We start from the raw sequence: 18,921 nt of genomic DNA, 5'->3' as shown, positions 1-18,921 counted from the left end.
AAAGTTTAATGGCGTCTAGGGGACGAAGGGCCCCGCGGAATGGTCTGTCCGCATACAGGGGGTCTTAAAATTGTACCTTTAATAACATATATAAAATTTAGGCTTGCTACTATGACGTAGTTGACCTCATTTTTTTATAACATTTAAGGCGTCTGGCAGAAGTAATGGCCCCGGGAAACGGTCTGGCAATAGTCGATTTTAATTCTACATAATATCATTAATAACATATCTGAAAACCAACTTTGCTACTATAACGTGAGTTGGGTCGTTTTTTACGCACCTTCACTCCGCGCTACCTCAGAAACGGCCCCGCTTTCAAGGTAGTGGATGTGCATACCTCTTAACAGACCCTTTATACTAACAATCCTCAAAGTTTCAGCTTTGCTAAAATGACGTAGGTCTGGCAGCTCTGGGATCTTGGTCCATAAGGATATTGCTCATTTTCCAGGCGTCGAAAAACAGAAAAGAATTTGTAGACATAACATGTCAAAGTTTAAAGAAAATACAACCTCTATAAAATAGAGATCAATCATAATCTGGAAAAATCTTAGATACTAGTTGTCGAATTATAAGGCCATTTGTACTGCATTTGGCATGACTTGACGAATGTTATCAAATTATTTTTTTAAAAGACGACACCAGCACTTAAAATTCCTCTTGTGTCGCAGGGACTTTTACAAACCTACCAACAACGTACACAAAGTACAACCAGACCCGAAACAATTTTTTGTGGATCGCACAAATAATTGTTCCGTGTGGGAATCGAACCCACGACCTCCCGACGCAATGGTAGTGACGCGGCGACTGAAGATTTTCCCTTTAATAGCTAAGATAGGGGATGTCATATTTTGTGGATGGAGTTATATAATTAGATAAATATAATACTTCTACAAAGTCCGTATTCCACCACCCTTCTGCCCAGGATGTCGGCACACAATGATTTATCTGACCACATCTCGTTCTCACTTTGTCTGTCGGAGTGACCACTAGTCACCACCCTCGTTATTTATACCACTACTTACTACTGATTTGTTTTAGGATATAAATTATCTATTTACAATTTGTCGCATGATTTATTGGTCTCGTGGTTATTGAAACGCTGTTGCTAAGTTTCAGTGTCAAAACTGGTCTTATTTTAGGGATATTTTAATGGGTAACTGTAGAAATACGACAATAAAGATATCTAGACACGATTAAAATTTGCTTTTAGCGTTGATTACATACATCCTTCTATAACCAAACCATCGAGCATGCTATCAAAGTTAAATGTAATAACTGGAGTATTTGTTAATTCTTTAAATAGTGTACTGTAAAACCCTATTTTGGCTCGTGTACTAAAAAATTATAGACCTTTAAATACAGAAACTGATCATTTTGCTATTAATCTCAGCCAGCCAAAAATATATCTGGCCCTTTTGAGTCATCCAAACGCTACCTAAACCACAAACACAATTTTGCTGAAACGATCCAACACTTACGAAAAGATAACTATAAGCTGTCAACAATAGAAAACCATACCTATATATAGATATTTCATTTATACACGTATATTTTAAACTAAAGAAATCTTTGCTTATGATAAAATGCGTGTTCGCGTTAATTCCCGTATCCTATTACTCACTACTTGTAATTTCCAACCTCACAACTATTTACTCAACATAACTTACACTATCCAAGATTCAAACCCCACACCTGATAGTTCTTCTCTTCTTCTGTTCCAGGCTAAGATGAGCACAGGGGATGGTACAGTGGGTGGTCACCAGAAGGCTGACGACAGACTCGGTCACCACCAGTCCATGAGTCAGATGCTGTATGGAGCTGGACTCGGGCCTGGACGATCAGGTTAGTATGACTTTCTTTAGTATTGTTTAATTATCAATGAAGATGGTGAGGTCAGGAAAAATATCAACCATAGCCGTTTTGATAAAAGACTACGGTCAGAAACCTGCTAGCTAAAAATATAGTGATGCTAGATTTTGATTAGATCGTACTATCAGAATTATAAGCTAAGATGCTTCTCACTTAAGATGTAAAAAATATGCTGATTGAAATAACGCAGAGATATTTGTTCTGTAGCAGAATTCTGATAGAAACTATTCATTAGATGTAATCTATCCACAAACCATTTAAGGTCCGGGAACTCCAGCGGTTAAAATAAAGTCACTGATTTTCTTCTTGTACTATTTTTGTTACATCTTATTCAGATCAATGATAGAGACTTAAAACAATTTGGGTTTTCAAAAATGGTTAGGCAGATCAATTCTTCTACCAGTCACTATCGCCACCTAAACTCCCCACCTCCTTCTTCCAGGTTCCTCATCATCATCCCCAGTGGGCGGCACCAACACGGGCAGTGGACTGCTAGTGGTTCCCCAGCCGCTGGGCAAAGGTCCCACCAAACTGCAGCCGCTGCATGCCCACGCGAGGAAGTATCACTGCAAAATGTGTCCTCAGGTATGTTAGGAGATTACTAGTTATTTAAACGAAAGTTTGGATGATTTTTCAAATTGTTTTAGATTTTTCGCAATGGATGGTGTTATAGGAAAAATGATGCTTTATGCTATTTTAAGCCCTTTTTTAAAAATATCCTCTTTTTTATCTAAATCAAATGTACTGAAGTTGCAATTCCTTAGTTCAGTATCGTCATACGTCAACTGTAACATTGCGGTTTCCATACAAAACAGAATAGAATATGCCATTGTAAAATAATTTACGAATAAGTCTTTGGTAATAAGACACGATTATGTTTCACAGTAATTTGTCTATCGTGACATCTATGTATATATGGCTTTAATTCTAAAGCTGTAAATATGAGTGATTTACATAACATAAAGTGTACGGTAGATACGTAGAATTTGGTCATGTACAACTATTTCTCTTCAATAATTCAAGCAAGCTTTATAATACTATAGCTAGTTAATGCATCAAAATACACAAATAATATTATGTTTTCCTATCAAAATCATAATCTTCTTTACAATAGTTACGTATAAACCTGTAAATAAGACCAGAACAATTTTTCAAAGGCGAGTTTCGCTTTAAGGCTTCGTTTGTGATAGTGTCAGCGAGATGTGGCGATATGAAACGATCTTCAATTCATATATCGAGCGGCTCTAACCAAACGTGTTTGGTTTGCCACTAAGAAGGTAAAACAGTAGGTAAAAGCCACAAAATACGCAGGAGCCCGTGATCAAATGAATGATGATTTTTGAACCAAAAAAAAACTCTTCATAAAGGAGAATGGCCAAAATAGTATGGAGCCTGGGCGATCCGCGGCGAAATAATCGTTTTTATGTCCTATGAAATTCCATTATATTTACATGTCAATATATTGTTTCCTAAAAGGTTTGCAGCTAAACGTTCCTAGTAAAAGTTGTTCCTAGTTATTATTACTTTAATTTGACACTATTTTATTAATGGCCGCCGACCGCCCAGAAGTGCCCATTCTCCTTTCAAAAGAACTAGCTTTCGGTTTCTATTGCAGTGTTAGTTTCCAAATTATCAAGGATCAATAAGGATTTTATTTAAAAAAAATAGTAAGGTTACATTCAAGACTATCACTATTTTATTTATGTTTTCTTGTTTTTAACTAAATAATAATAATTTCACCCCTAGACTACTTGAATCACCAGCAGTTCTTCTCGGGAGAGCTGTATCTAGACACTAAACCCTAACATGAACTATAAACAGATTTTCTTAACTGCATTTTTTTTAAATATATCCGTTGCATTTAACTCGCCAAACTCAAAACTCAATTTACAATACATCAAAAGACTACCCATACAACACTTAAATTCAAAATTCATTTCCAACTTGAACTTCTGTGTTGCACACCCAATGACGTAGCAGTGCTATGGTGAAATGATAATGAGCCACCGACGCCAGCTGTAACTCATCAAAATTCAATTCGTCAACTGCACACCGTCAGCAAATATGTGGTCGCTTACTTGCCAATATGTGGCCGGAAATATTGCCAATATTATGATAGTTTTAAACTGTTGTCTTTATTTACAGCATTAATTAAATTAAGTTCAATATAACGTATATAGTTAAAAAAATACACTTTTATACAACCTAGCTTTGTCCGCGTGGTTTATTATTTAGGACAGACTTTTTATCCTCTTGGGGTTGAAATGATCAAAATCCTTTCTAAACGGAAGCCTACGTCATAACATCTGCCTGCAATTTTTAGCCAAATTCGGCTAGTGGTTTGGGATGTGCGTTGATAGATCACTATGTCAGTCACCTTTGAGTTGTATGTTTTGATAGACAAAGAAAAGAAAAATATTAAATTTAATAAAGATAGGAAGAGCGCCACGCGTCGTCCATCGGGAACGTTCCCAGAATGCTGGCAGCATTGCCTCGTTATATGGCAATGCTTGATCATTGTCCCAAGAAAATTTTAAACCATTACGCTCCCACTCCTGGGCAAAGGTCTCCTCCAAAGGGAAGGGGTAAGGCCTTGAGTCCATCACGCTAGCCAAGTACTCATAAGGATATTTTATTCGTCTACTGGTTGGGAGCATTTAATTTAAGTTATTATGTTTAATTATTTTTCGGAATGTCTGATTGGTTGTCAATGAAATATAATTGCCATACGTTGAGATATTTTTATTATTGTTTTATTATTGGTAGTTGTAATAACGACAATTACAAGCTCCTGAGTCGTATTAAAATAAATTTGGAAAGGTACCGGATAAGACTGTACATCTTTTTTATCTTGTTTGTTCTTAAGTACGAGTTCTTACTTCCTTTTTTTGGATTTTTATTTTACTCAATTTCAATTATATACTTATGTACATACTTTTTAACGTTAACTGTCGCATCTCAACTACTACATACTTTTGAAATAATTCAAATTGATTTGCCGAGCACATAAAATTACCTTTTGAACTTAAATAAAATTACCTATATAAATTACAAAAAAATCCAGTAAATTAAAAACATGTAATGTAGAAAAAATACACATACACATACATAACCACCGAATTAGAAGTACTTTTTTCTTATTTTTTATTTAAGATTTTCCTTGTATTTATCTGCAAACGGTACAGAGTACCAGTGTCCTGTATAACTTGCAATTAATTCTCTATTTCAGTGTTTTTTGTTCACATCGCTTAGCGGTGCCACTCATCTTTGATATTTCGTATTGCTGGATATAATCGAGTTTTAATTAGATTCCACCATCATTACTTGTGTGAATATATTTGATATTATAAAGCTTTGTTTCTGAGACCGAGATTAAATTTGAAATGGGTAACATTTTATTAAAGTTTTGTGAAGTTTCTTTCACGTTTAAAATGACCACCACTCTCTCGTGGGTTATAGTGTAATGTTAGATAGTCTATACTTTAAAGTCTCTACTAACATATACCTAATAAATGTGCCTATCCTGCATTTTATTTCTATTTCCATTGGATTAAAGTTATAAGCGAGTCCGGACAAACAAAAAGATAATCTTCTTTGCTTTATTTACTAAAAATACGTATAAGAAAATTGATCACTGTCCATATTGCTAATCCTAGCTTTTGTGTGCCCTTTAAAAACTCTTGAGATAGTTAAGCGGTGTATAAATTTATGGATGTATGTTCTTTGTTCAGGCTACAATAGGTAATGTTGTAGACATTAGTGATTGAATAGGAAGATTGGAAGCCATATAAATTAACAATTAATTGTCACCAGGAATCCACCATCCAAGCAAGGTAGATTCCATCTTTGGTCTCTAATTATCTACTAAACACCCAAAAAAATGACCCACAAAAGAAACCCCGACCTATCCATATTCATTTCACCAAAAAATCAAAAAGTCTAAAGCGAAATTTCGAAAAAAAGTCGCTTCAAAGTCGGCGTTCTAATCAAAATCGGTCGAGTCAGAATGTCATCGTGAAATTTTTGGAGGAGAAACGAACCAACAAAAACCTGAATCGGTTGATACTTTGGTTTGTGTAAATTTTTGAATTCCACCGTCGGTATGCGGTTTGGTGCCCGCCTTTGAAGCTTTTTATATTATTATGTTGGGCTTATCACAACGCTGTTTTTACTGTGCGATGTATTCAGTACATTGGATGTTTTCTCGATGACTTTGCTTATGGTTAAGGAAAAGGTAATGAAATAAATAATAATACAGCAATTTGTTGTGCAAGGATTGATTTATTTTTGTAGCGTTTTAAGAAGAATGTTGAGAGAGGAGAAATAAAAGATGGAGAGTAATATACGTGCAAATATTTAGCGCTATGTCAGATTGCATTCATATTTATCTTACAGGGGTAGTCATTTAAACTTTTGCATCTATCTTTTTTAATAAAATAGATCTGTGAGTAACTTTAATACGTATATTTTTAACTAGTGTACACAAACCACAAAATCTTAATTCTGGAAAGTACTAAAATACCTATGAATACAGTAAAATAAATCAGTTAAAATATGTTATAACTGATTTATTTATTTTATAAAGCAATATTCTACAAATTCATTTTGTACAAGTGAATTCAAACCCACACCAGCTCAACTCAACCTCAAATCATCACGAAATAATGAAAAACCCAAAAGACATATTGTAACCAAACTCCTTCATATTACAATATGGCAGATCGACCCCTCATTTCAATAATAAAATGATTCCTTACAAACCATTCAATATACTGGCAAACGATCTTACAAAATACCGTTTTGTCAAAAGCCTAATCTATTCTTACCCAAAAAAACTTCAAGCGAAAATAAACCATATTTTGTTCACACTACGACTGAAAATCATACACCTTCAACTAGAATATCACTTGCAAAATTTGGGCAGGTCTTGCTATTGGATTTTCGACTTTATTTGCTGATATTTAAGGTTGATTTTCAATTGTTTTGTGTTGAGTATAGACATAGGTGTTGTCAATGATAGGGTCCTATTTTTCATATGACGTCATTTCCGGTTTCCGATTGTTTCAGTGGATGTTCCAAGGGTTTTTTTATTGGTGGTCATTTGTGGTGGGATGTGGTAATGTACACGCATTTGTGGTCAGAGTGGTGATTTCTTTTTGGGTAATTTAGCTGTTATTGTATTAGGAATATTATAGTATTGTTTCTTTAGTCTTCATCAAGCAAAATACTTAATAATAGAGGTAAAATAACATTATTACCCCTCAGTTTGTTTGAAATCAAAAATTGGAGAGATTGATAAAGATATAAAGTGTAAACTTAAAGAAATTAAGCCATTCTTGAGCGAGTATTTATATCAAAAAAATATCTATAGGGGTGTTTAAAAATTGTACAAAACAGTCACATAGTAGCAAAGTAATCTCAGAGCAAACATGATTTTCTTAGCAACTTCCTCTACTAAGCTCACTGAAAATATGAGTCTTAGCTATATAGAGAAAAAAAAAATTAGCCACGCAAATTTCTTCAAAAGGTCTATTTATGTAAACTTTTCTAGATGCAGCTTTGACCATTATATTTCAAAAGCAATGCAATCACATAAAATGTCATAGAACTATTCTATCGTAATAAACTCGTATGTTTTGTTCCTTTCTACAAAACTGCTTCACACCAAAACGCACTTCACACAAAGATATAGCTACACCTCAAACATGATCTGTCCCTTAGTTTTTGCCGCGGCTAATGACGTCATTAGAGGGAGCCACTGTCGCCCCCTCCCCCCTCCCCCCTCAAGATGTTGCACCCAATTGTATTTGGAGTAAATTGGATCCCAGTTTTGGGAATTTTCCCTTGTATTAGTAGTTTTTTTGTGGCACTTGAAAAATCATTTTGGTTTGTATTTGATTTTGAAGAAGGACATCTCAAATTAATAAAGAAAGTTAATACATTCATCGTAAATTACCAGAAAAAAAACAAATCAAGGTACAGCCAAAATGTTTTTTTGACTGTACAAAGAAATTACTTAAAACATTTTACTTCTTGTGGCTCAATAATGCAAGTCTACAGTACATTGTGAGATCCTGTATTTGATTCGTATTTGAGTAAAATGTTTTAAAATTGCCTCTGCAGACGAGATGTCTCGATTTCAAGCGCCAGGTCGAGCATAGTGCTATTGGTCTTTTCTAATTTAAATTAGATTATTTCACAACAGAAAACCAGGGTTTGGTAACGTTTATTTCATCATCTCAGCCGGGAATCGTCCACTGCTGGACAAAGGCCTCCCCCATCGAGCGCCAATAGGACCGGTCCTGGGCCGCCCTCATCCATCGGACTCCGGCAACGTTTATTTACATAGGACTAAAATTGTTTTCAGCAAAACTTGTATTTTATACATCTTTGCCTTCTTCTCTTTATTATTTTTATAATATAACAGGTGTAATATACGTTTAACAATATTAAATACTTTTAATATGGTAATCGGCCATTAAACGTTACTTGACACATTAGTGTCGTTCCACCTTTAGCCGTCAAACGCCGACTAATAGTAAGCTTATAAATAATTGAACAAAAGACTTAACCCTTATAAACAACGGACGTATTTTGTCGTACATCAGACTATAATTACCCAGTAGGTAGCAATTTTCACCTTCCGCGATGAATATTTATCTCGAGCATGTTAAAATTGTGTAAATGTGTAAATACTTCTATAAAGTTATAAGCAAAAAAAAATGTAGCTAGCTTCTAGTGTGAAAACTTAAAGATTTTAACATACGACTGTCCCTCCGCTGGGCAAGGGTTGTTTTCGAACGAGGTAGGGGTTAGGCCTCAAGTCTTCCACGTTGACCAAGTGCGGATTACGCACTTTTTGTGCCCTCAAGAAATGAAGATCTCTTGGTGAATCGGTGAACAGTTTATTTAGTTTTTATTAATTTAATTTATTTCTGTAAATATTAAAATTCCTTTCAAGTATAGAATTATGTTTAAGAGGTATAGAAATATAACTGTAAAAGTCTAGATAGACTTGTAACATTTTACAAATATTTATGGGACGAACTGATATTGGTCCTTTTCTAAATTACATTGGATTATTCTCAAAAGTAATCCTGGCTTCAGCGCAGCACCCGTTATATAAGAATAGGCTCACCCTCTACAACATGGGACTTACATTGTTATGGACAAAACAGGGTTGTACTCTCAGCTCTGCCTACACCTTCGGGTATAGATATTATATAAGTTCTAGGGTCCAGTAAAATCCGTTACAAAGCCATTACAAGCACGATTAGAAGCATTAATCAATAGAATGTCAATAGCGCGCACGCGCAGCAGGTGTATAACACACGCCAATTAAAACGACGTGACCGTTGGTATGTTGCGGCCAGTAAATACGCGACTTATTTGTTTGTATTTATTATTAACTTATTGTATGGCCTTCCTCTTCGCCGCCGACTATTTTGTGGAGATGACCTGGATTCATTTCTCGATGGGTGGCCGGACGCAGCAATAGACAGAGGGGACTGCAATTTTTTCTTTGATTTTTTAAAGACAGCTCCACTTAGAACTGCTCTTTTGTGACACGGGGAGAAATTCAAGGGATCTTAGATATAGGCTAATAAAAAATCAAAAAATCGTATGGTTGGTGGTTAAACTAGTGTAAAAGTTGTTCAAGCCGCCCGAAAGGCCGTTGACATGGCTAAAGCAGTGTTATCTCAATTGGCAACAACCGGGACCGACTTTTTACCGGGACCGGCTATAGATGCCTTGCAATAACAATTGTTGTCTATATTTATTTATAAATTCTATTTGCGTCGTAAAATTCTGGAAAGTTTTTTGGTCCCGTGATATAATTTTACGGCCATAAAGATGTTCGCGTGATATTTTACAATAGTTTAATATATTTCCGTCACGCACGTCACGTCCACCGCAAACATATAGCTATTGTTAAATACGAGAAAAAAATAAACGCAAAAATTGGAAGGGGTAGATTTAAAGGTCAGACCTAAGAATAACTGTCAAACTGCATGTGACCCTCACCATAGATAGTTTAAACGAAGCCTTTAAAGCAAAAATAAACTACTGTGGCTCCTAGCCAGTTGCGCTCACCGGCCGGTAAATGATTTGTGGGTTAAGCAACACTTGGCGCGGTTATTCCATAGATGGCTGACCGCGTAATGGTATGTGAACTAAGTGCTCATTCACGTTGACTCGCGGGCGCGGTGGCGGGCGCGGTCGCGAAATATCAAACATATGGCGATGTACCGAAGTGTTCACGTACAAACCGGTCGCGCGGTCTAAGTCGCGGGCGAGCTAGCGGCGTCGCGCGCGGCCCGCGTGGCGCGCTCGCGCCAATATCAAACAAGTGAAGATGTTCGTGTGTGTTCACGTCGAACTAGCGGTGGCGGGCGCGATCCACTCGCGATGTCAAGTAAGATCAACCAGTTTGAGCCAGTTTGAGCCAAACGCCCGCCTGGCGGCCAACGTGAACACAAATCGCCACGTCCCCGCGCTCGCGACCGCCACCGCGCCCGCGAGTTCCAACGTGAACAAGCACTAAGTCGCGGGCGAGCTAGCGGCGTCGCGCGCGGCCCGCGTGGCGCGCTCGCGCCAATATCAAACAAGTGAAGATGTTCGTGTGTGTTCACGTCGAACTAGCGGTGGCGGGCGCGATGTCAAGTAAGATCAACCAGTTTGAGCCAGTTTGAGCCAAACGCCCGCCTGGCGGCCAACGTGAACACAAATCGCCACGTCCCCGCGCTCGCGACCGCCACCGCGCCCGCGAGTTCCAACGTGAACAAGCACTAAGCGTATTTGTGCTTCGGAAGGATCGTTACTAAGTAACTGACTGATGGACAACGCACAGTCGAAACTACTGAGAGAAGCATATGGAAATTTGCTATGAAGATTCTTTAGGAAGTGTAGAGAAGAGATATTTTTTCAGAATTCCACCCCATGAAGGGGTTAAATTCCACGCGGCCAAAACTGCGGGTGAAAAACTATTATAACATAATAAAATTGAACATGAATTCAATAAATAAAATCACATAAACATGCTTTCGGAATTTCTACAAGCGATTATGGAATGCCAAAGCAAATCAGCGAAGCAGAAAGATAATAATCAGGTACAATTTTCACTCATTTATTCTTTTAATGACCCCACAGTGTTAGAAAAAGTTGCAGTGGAACATTTTTATTGTTGGTTTGTAACGTGCAACCATTTTACGATGCTTGCTTGACGCTTATCATCTAACTTGTTAATTTACAAGCCGTTATTATGTTGGATGGCCATTTCATAGGGCTGGCACTTATGAAATTAGCTATTAGAACTTATATAGCTTAGGTATAATATTAATTTTAGTTATGCAAGTATAAGTTACGTACCAAATTATGAATTTGGCCGATTCGTGGCGCTATAAAATTAAAATCTATTTATTTTTATACAGGTCGAAGTGTTTAAAACTCTTTAAGATGTTTGCGATTATTTTAGATATATTATTTAGAATTGAGAACAAAGCAGGCAATAATAGATTAATGAAGCACTATAATCGTCAAACATTAGTAGAAAGATTACAAGATAATTTTACTCTATTAACAAGAAACATCTTTTAACATACATCTAATCACGCCTTTTCCCCATAGGGGTAGTCAAATGATTCTTACAACCTTATTATATTTTTATTTCTTTTGAATCTTAATATAAATAAGCAATTTTTAAACTGAGTAAGTTATATAAATTAAATAGAATATATCTAATATTACACAATAATAATCACTCTCATAAATGTTTACCTCGTTACGTTTTCTGTAAGTGATAATTGCCAACCCTGATAAAAGTACAAACATTTTTCTTGTCTAAATCGTGCGCTTGCGCCGGAAGTTTACAATTTCACGTCTATTTAATACATTGAATTATTTTAAATGGCTTCCATGTTGACTTATGATATTTTAATAGCATAGCTGAAAGGTTAAAGTAACCGTTTGCTAAGTCCCAGGTTCATATACGATGTTGTTGACTTCAAACTCATGTATTATGGATTTTTGTTTTTATAAACAATAGAATAGCATTTTTATTGTGAAGAATTTCTTAGAAATTGGCTTTTAGATTTTTAATTGGCTAATTTAAGTGTTGGTTTATTTTCTTATTGACTGACGCCTATAAAATTGGTTGGATTCTCAATTTGTATGCAATGTTTAATATGTTTATTAGGTTTGTGTGTGACCATTTTCTGACAGCAGCTTTTAATGACTCTATCGTAACGTAACTTATTGAAAATGGTTCTGGACTGCACTGGATGACTCAGGTTCAATTCCCAGTATTTTTAGGGTTCAGTGACCGAAAGGGTAAAACAATAACCCTATTATTAATATTTTGCTTTGTTTTTATTATTAGTGCTTTCTAAGCACTATATATGTATATACTTCTTATGATTTTACTTTATCTTTTTATGTATGTGTCATTTGTATGTTTGTAAAAACACCGCTGCACTCTATTTTAGTGTCATATTATTTTCGTTGTCCAAAATTCACTCAAAAACTTTCAAAATATCGATCAGTTGAATTTAAAGGATCAATATACTTCTAATAAGTAAGTATAAAGCACACGACCGCAAAATTTAAAAGCTGACAACAGAAAGGGGTAGTTTGAACCCCTTCAACTGCTACTATTAATCTTAACGTCATCGCCAGTGGGGTGGCAGAATTCGTCCCACAGATATTTAGCCACTTCGAGAATAGGTTAGTTTTAATGTTAATTAACACGTTTTCAAGCTAACGGATAGTTTTAGGAATTTTCAGAGAAGTTATGAATAAGTTTTGTAAAAAGTTCGAGTGATAGAAATATGATTTTTTTAAGACAACTCTTGCATCAAGAATAGTTCTTGTGTCTTGGGACGAATCACTAAACCAGCCTTTTAAAACCGTAAAAGAATACCATGCCTTTAAAGCAATTTGTTCAAATTTTCATCGAGAACGAAACTTGAGACTTTTTAATAGCTAATATAAAGAGGTATTCTACACTAACTGACACACGCAGCTTCACCCACGAATTTTCATAGTTTTTTTTAAAGAATATTTCTCTACAAAACTCTTTATCGTGTCTTAAAGCCATTTTTCAAACTCCATAAGTCGAATTGGTTGAGCCATTCTTGAGTTTTGCGCTTAGCAACACAGTTGGCGTTTCAGTCTTTTTATATATTATACATAGATAGACTCCTATTAACAATATAAACATCATAATTTAGCGAAATAACATTCTTACTGGTAAAGAGAGCTGTGGTTTGCGGCGGCTCAGTTTATACCGACCCACTTATAAGACATTAGGGTGAATATCATTGAAACTTGAGACTTTTACCAAAGAATTACTTACATTGTTTTGGGAGACTCCTGTGTATAAAATCTATGATAGACAATCACTTAAAATTTTTCTTTCTCCCAGTTATTTCAGGATTTAAATAAGGATTATTGCAGAAGATTGTGCTTTCTTTAGTACGATCAGTGTGTCAAACAAATCTTTGGTGGAACATTCTATAGTTCAATGACATTTCTATTAAAAATCGGACATTTCGGTTGCAGTTTTTTGAAAATGAAAACAGGCAAGACAATCTCCCATTGTCTAAACGAAACCCAATTATTTTCTTTCTTATATTCTTACTAGCTGACTCGCGTAACTTCGCCTGCGTCACATAATAAGTAATGGGTCAAAATTTTCGTTTTTGTTTCAATTTCCGTTTTTGTATCAATTTTTACTGGTACTCTATTGGTCGTAGCGTGATGATATGTAGCCTATAGTTTTCCTCGATAAATGGGCTATCTAACACTAAAAGATTTTTTCAAATCGGACCATTCGTTCCTGAGATTAGCGCGTTCAAACAAAGAAACAAACAAACTCTTCAGCTTTGTAATATTAGTATAGATTTTGTGGGATTTTTAGTGTTCAATGTGTTAATATTTGAAAACAAGGATTTTATTACTTCTAGCGTCGTAATAATTTCTCAACTCCTTAGCAACAATCTTTCATACACATTACTTTCATCCGACCTCAAAATTGTTCATCTCCGAAACAATGAAATACACCATAAATGTAAATATAAGGTAAAATCCAAGGTTATTACCGTAACATCACGACCACAAGACGCTTGTGGTTGCGACCGCAGTTAGAAAGTAAGCAGGTACGATTCCCGTCTTGTAAACCATAAGTGGTGCTTTGATAAGATTTGTATGAGTTTTCTTTTGATATAAGAATTGCTTACGTTAAATATTATAAAGGGCTAAATTAATTGTACATTATAGTTATTGGTTTTTCCATAAGAAAGTAGCCTAAGACCAAAATTAAAAATTTACTTTACACTTACATTTGAGATATTTACTTAAACGAACTTTTTTCTATCTCTTGGAAGAGAGGTTGCAGTTGCAGCAGTTTGGTTTTCAAATAGTTATCAACTGAGATACATGGTTGCCTCCCAAGTCTGTAACCTTTTAACTGGAGAATCGAATATCAATCCCACCAAATCTAAAGGTGTCACAAAACACAAAAATCCCAAGTTTAAATTACACATCCGGGAAATACGTGCAATAAATATACCACTAATCCTTCTAAGATCGCGGGTTCGATTCTGATCAGGTACACAGTATAAAGGGGTATTCATACTGAACACAATATTTGAATGACAAAGGCAGTGTGTGCTAATAGGCGTTGCGGTGCGAAAATACATTGTGTAGTCGACTTAAGAATGATCTAGGGTATAGTGAGGGGATGATGTTGTCGATAGATGGTATCGATAATGTTGTTGAAAGAAGGTATATTAAAAATGTTTAAAAATTTCTCGTTGTATGGTCATTATTTAGTATAGGAGTAGCAATTTCTATGTATGTTAGATGAGTTGTGAAGTATGTTTAGTTTGTGTCAAAAAAATTAAGAGATCGATATATTTTTTTTAATAATGCCTCCAGAATAAAGACATTAGAAAGTAATATCTTTTTTTAGCAATAAAGCTTGTTTCTGGAAATATTTCCGGTAATTGTCTGTCAATTCCATAAATAACGCAGTTAAATCATTATATAAATTACAATATTGGAACTAAGGGTAATCATTGATTAGCATATTAATATAAACGATTTCATCAATATGAACATACTTCAAATATTAAACACAGATAACAAAAAATACCTGAAATTATTAAGTTTTCTAAATCCTCGCTTTACTATCAACCAAAGTTCCGTGTTAATCGACTATCGATACCTCCATCTAAACTTATCCTGCCCACCCTACAAATAAATCAAATAGTAGATTGATGTTATTATGTCAACATACACCATTACAATATGGGTATTTTGCATAATAACTAAAATGCTTGACAATTATTGAATAAAACATGCACTAATAGGGCAGATGGGTGGTTCATCTGTATGTGAGAACGCATCTCGGAAACTGCTTGAACTTTTACCATAATTTGTCATTGCCAAATTTGAAGAAGGTATTTTATGGAGATTTTTAGAATGGTTTAGGATTAGAATATTTAATAGATTTTGTTGTGGGAATTTAGTTTATTAATGATACGTCATTAGGAGTTCAGCTGTCGTTTTACAATTGTAATGGATTTATTAATAGAGGTGATAGATAAAAATATGCAATGTAAAATTTTACACAACTTAGATAATATGCGTCGTTCACACACACAGAAACTGTCATTAATTTTAGCGTTTTATAAAATATCTGTATCACGCTTTGCTTTTGCGTGAGATTTCTTTTTGTGATGGCTTGGCATTTTAAGCCTTTAAACATTGTCAAAGGCTTTCAGGCGGTTTAAACAACTTCGACACTAGGTTGAATATTAACTACTTCATGATGCTAAATGATAAATAAATACTTCTAGCGTATGTAGACAAAAACTAACGTTTATACAATTTACTACTGCAAAAGTACATCATTTTCTTTCTAGATTATGACCATAAAATAGATTATTTAAAGTAAGGTTTGACTAATATTGCACTCGGGTAAACGCAAATATAGATAAAGATATTCAGTTAGTTAAATTACAATACGATAAAGAAGATTTATCATTCTTAGAATAGGATGATTTGTCTGATATGTTTCTGCAACAAGCACTTTTTTATATAGATAAAGTAACGAGCAGAAGCTAGTTTAAAAATACCACGAAATTACAAACCAATAACACCAAATGATTGGGACGAACCAATACATTGATTGTATTTTGTATTACAACTACTAAAAGGGTACGTACCTCCTCAAGCTACAAAAGATTAGGCTCGAACACACAATACAATTGTTTTATAACTCGTCAGTCATGCAAAATCGGCTTTACGATAAAAGTTCCTTTGTAAAGTCTTAAAGGGTTAACCCTTCAATATCTATTATGAGATTATTGAGTATTGATGCATTGTGGGGGGCGCGAAGGGTTAAGTACTGTTACAGCCCCTTTTAAAGGAGTTTCAAAGAAATGTTTAAGAAATTTTGAGAAAGATTTTGTTCTTAATATACTTACTGGGAGATATTATTAACTGTTTTATTTTTAGAAGTGATATTAAATATTAGAATTAATAAATTCATATCAATTCTGATAAAACTATGTGATTATTTCCTAGGATAAAAATGTATGAGTTGGATACGTAAAAAAATCTTTCTCTTACGAAATAACCTGAATTTTAACCAAATCAAACGATACTTATAAAAAGTAATATAAGTTTATACAAAAAACCTGTATTGTACTGTAGTGCATAGTGCAATATAAATTCATTCATGATACTCGTTTTTTGTCACACTATTCAATTTCAAATGATCAGAGTATTTCACTTTTTTTTATAGAAGCAGGACAATAATACGTAGGTATCGTATAAAAGTCAATTTTTTTAAAACAACCTTGAATATTATAACTTTAAGTATTAATTTATTTGATATGAAGTAGATTCGCAACAATTACAACTAGGTATTAAGCTTGCCCGTGACTACAGCATAAATAAAGTTTAGTAAACCGTTCGCTATCAATCGCGCATAAGACCCATACTCAGTAGAATTGACTGACCAATCTCAATAAAATGACAAATAATGCATTTAAAATTCAAATTTAACAAGCCGATTAATAAACAGCTGAACAAAAACTGGACAAAACTTTCGTGAAATTCAAAGTCAACAAAACTATTACAAATGCACCAGACAGCATAATTAACCGGAAAATAACCAAAAACAACCAAAGATCGTGACTGCGGTCAACGCAAAAAACCTATCGAATTTCATACCAATTGATCTATATAGATCTATAGATCTTTATCGAGCACGCGTCAATGTCAACCATTGTTCGATAGAAATGTATTTTATGATTTTTGTATCAACCCTCTATTGATGAAATATAATATTTTTTAGGGCTGCTTTAAAGCAATTGTGTTATTGTTAGTGTATAACAGTCTGATTTGATAGGTGATGTTCTGATTGAAAAGAATCGAATGCAAAGTAACGGTAGTGGTCACACTTTCGAATATAATGAAAAGAAAACTCTATTTATTTGATTGTTGATCATCACAAAAGATCAATTCGATTGCTTACAATTGACATTTGAGATGTACGTTTTAGTGTTAGCGTACGAATAAATCATCTGTAGACAGACTATTTTACATCGACCAATTTGCTAAATCTTTTCGATCGGTATATTAAATAGAAATGTTTAAATCAGTGTGATTATGAATAAATCATTTTCAATAATTGCAAGTTTTTATTTTGTGAGAATCTTCAAAATTCTAAAAATCTTATATTCAACAAAAGCCAATTAAAAATAACACTCAAAACCGTTAACCGTCATAAAACAGTAACGCACAAATAATGAAAACAGTACCCGCTATTGAAACTCAAGGAACAATATTTATAATTAATTCCTAGTCTTTTCTCACGACTTCTAATTGCAAAAAGCAGATGCTACACAATAAAAAACCATTGAAAAAAAAGAATAAAAAAAAAAGACGATGATGACTTCGCATCAAAACCGGATTTCAATTAGACATACAAAAGAAATTGGGGACATACTTCTTGTTCCTATCTCTAATTATTCACGTACCCAACAATACGAGCAAAATTACCAAAGAAAAAAAACCTGACCCTTAGAAAAAAAAGAATTAAAATAATGCCGTGAGTAAACACCCAAGAACTTTAATATGCAAAATAGTCGAACTAGAAATGCAAATCGTCGTGCGAAGATAAAAACAAATAAAGAAAAAAAACCGCTTGTATGGGAGACTGACAAATTTTGCATATTTTAACCCGGACCTAGTAGCGTCCCTTGTGGTACGCCGTCTTCTTTCTGTTCTCATACTTCCGTATGCAAATGGATGTGTGCATGATCTTTTATTTTAATAGCATCTTATTGTATTAAATCTTTTGGGGTGAGTGTTTTGAAAAAATGGAACTAAGAATTATTAATCATTCGGTGTGTATGCAAATCAAATGCTGTGTTTAAAACTGAGACTGTGGGAATGTTATCTAGTTTTTTAGTTCCGGGGTGAGAAGCCGTTGGGAGATGTTTTTTTGTGTGAAGAAACAAAAAATGATAAAGGTCTTGCATTAATTATAACGACTGTTGTGTATTGTCTCGTTTTATGTGAAAACTTGATTGCTTTATAGTTTTTTTTGGGGATGATAATAATAGAATTCGTTATTAACAAGTTTTATTCTTAATTTTGTATGACAATCTGAATTTTATCGACTACTCTATTCTTAGACCTAGTTATAAGTTTAAATTCAAAAAAGCTATGTAGATATAGTATAATTATATTATTAGTCATTAGAATATTAACATCGATTTGACGATTTTTTCCCGTAGGAGTAGGCAGAGACCAAAGAAATATTATGAATTTTCAATATTCTGTCAAATCTTAATATCATGTTTATTAAGAATTTGTTAGTATAATAAATTAAATTGGCCTACATTTGACTTTATTTACCAATTCAAATAGTTGACACTTGTCAACAAATACCACGCGTATGTATACAAAATTATGTAAATTGATTTCCGATTGGTTGATTTTATCAATGAAGCAGTCTGATTATTGCAATTCAATAGT

The 18,921-nt window shown here is 34.3% G+C and overlaps 1 protein-coding gene across 3 annotated transcripts in view; it reads left to right on the top strand.

The window, feature by feature from the left end:
• LOC142983786 (zinc finger protein rotund-like) overlaps nucleotides 1–18,921 on the top strand; it is a 182,584-nt gene that overhangs the window by 87,084 nt on the left and 76,579 nt on the right. For all 3 annotated transcript variants that reach the window (XM_076130837.1, XM_076130838.1, XM_076130835.1), the window contains 2 exons: nucleotides 1,722–1,842; nucleotides 2,312–2,454. In XM_076130837.1, coding sequence (XP_075986952.1) covers nucleotides 1,722–1,842; nucleotides 2,312–2,454 — 264 coding nt within the window. The remainder of the gene's footprint in view (nucleotides 1–1,721; nucleotides 1,843–2,311; nucleotides 2,455–18,921) is intronic.

The sequence above is a fragment of the Anticarsia gemmatalis genome, chromosome 25 (genome assembly GCF_050436995.1).
Source record: "Anticarsia gemmatalis isolate Benzon Research Colony breed Stoneville strain chromosome 25, ilAntGemm2 primary, whole genome shotgun sequence".
NCBI classification, from domain to species: domain Eukaryota; kingdom Metazoa; phylum Arthropoda; class Insecta; order Lepidoptera; family Erebidae; genus Anticarsia; species Anticarsia gemmatalis.
Note: the sequence above shows the minus strand (reverse complement) of the source record. Positions and strands in the feature narration are given on the sequence as shown.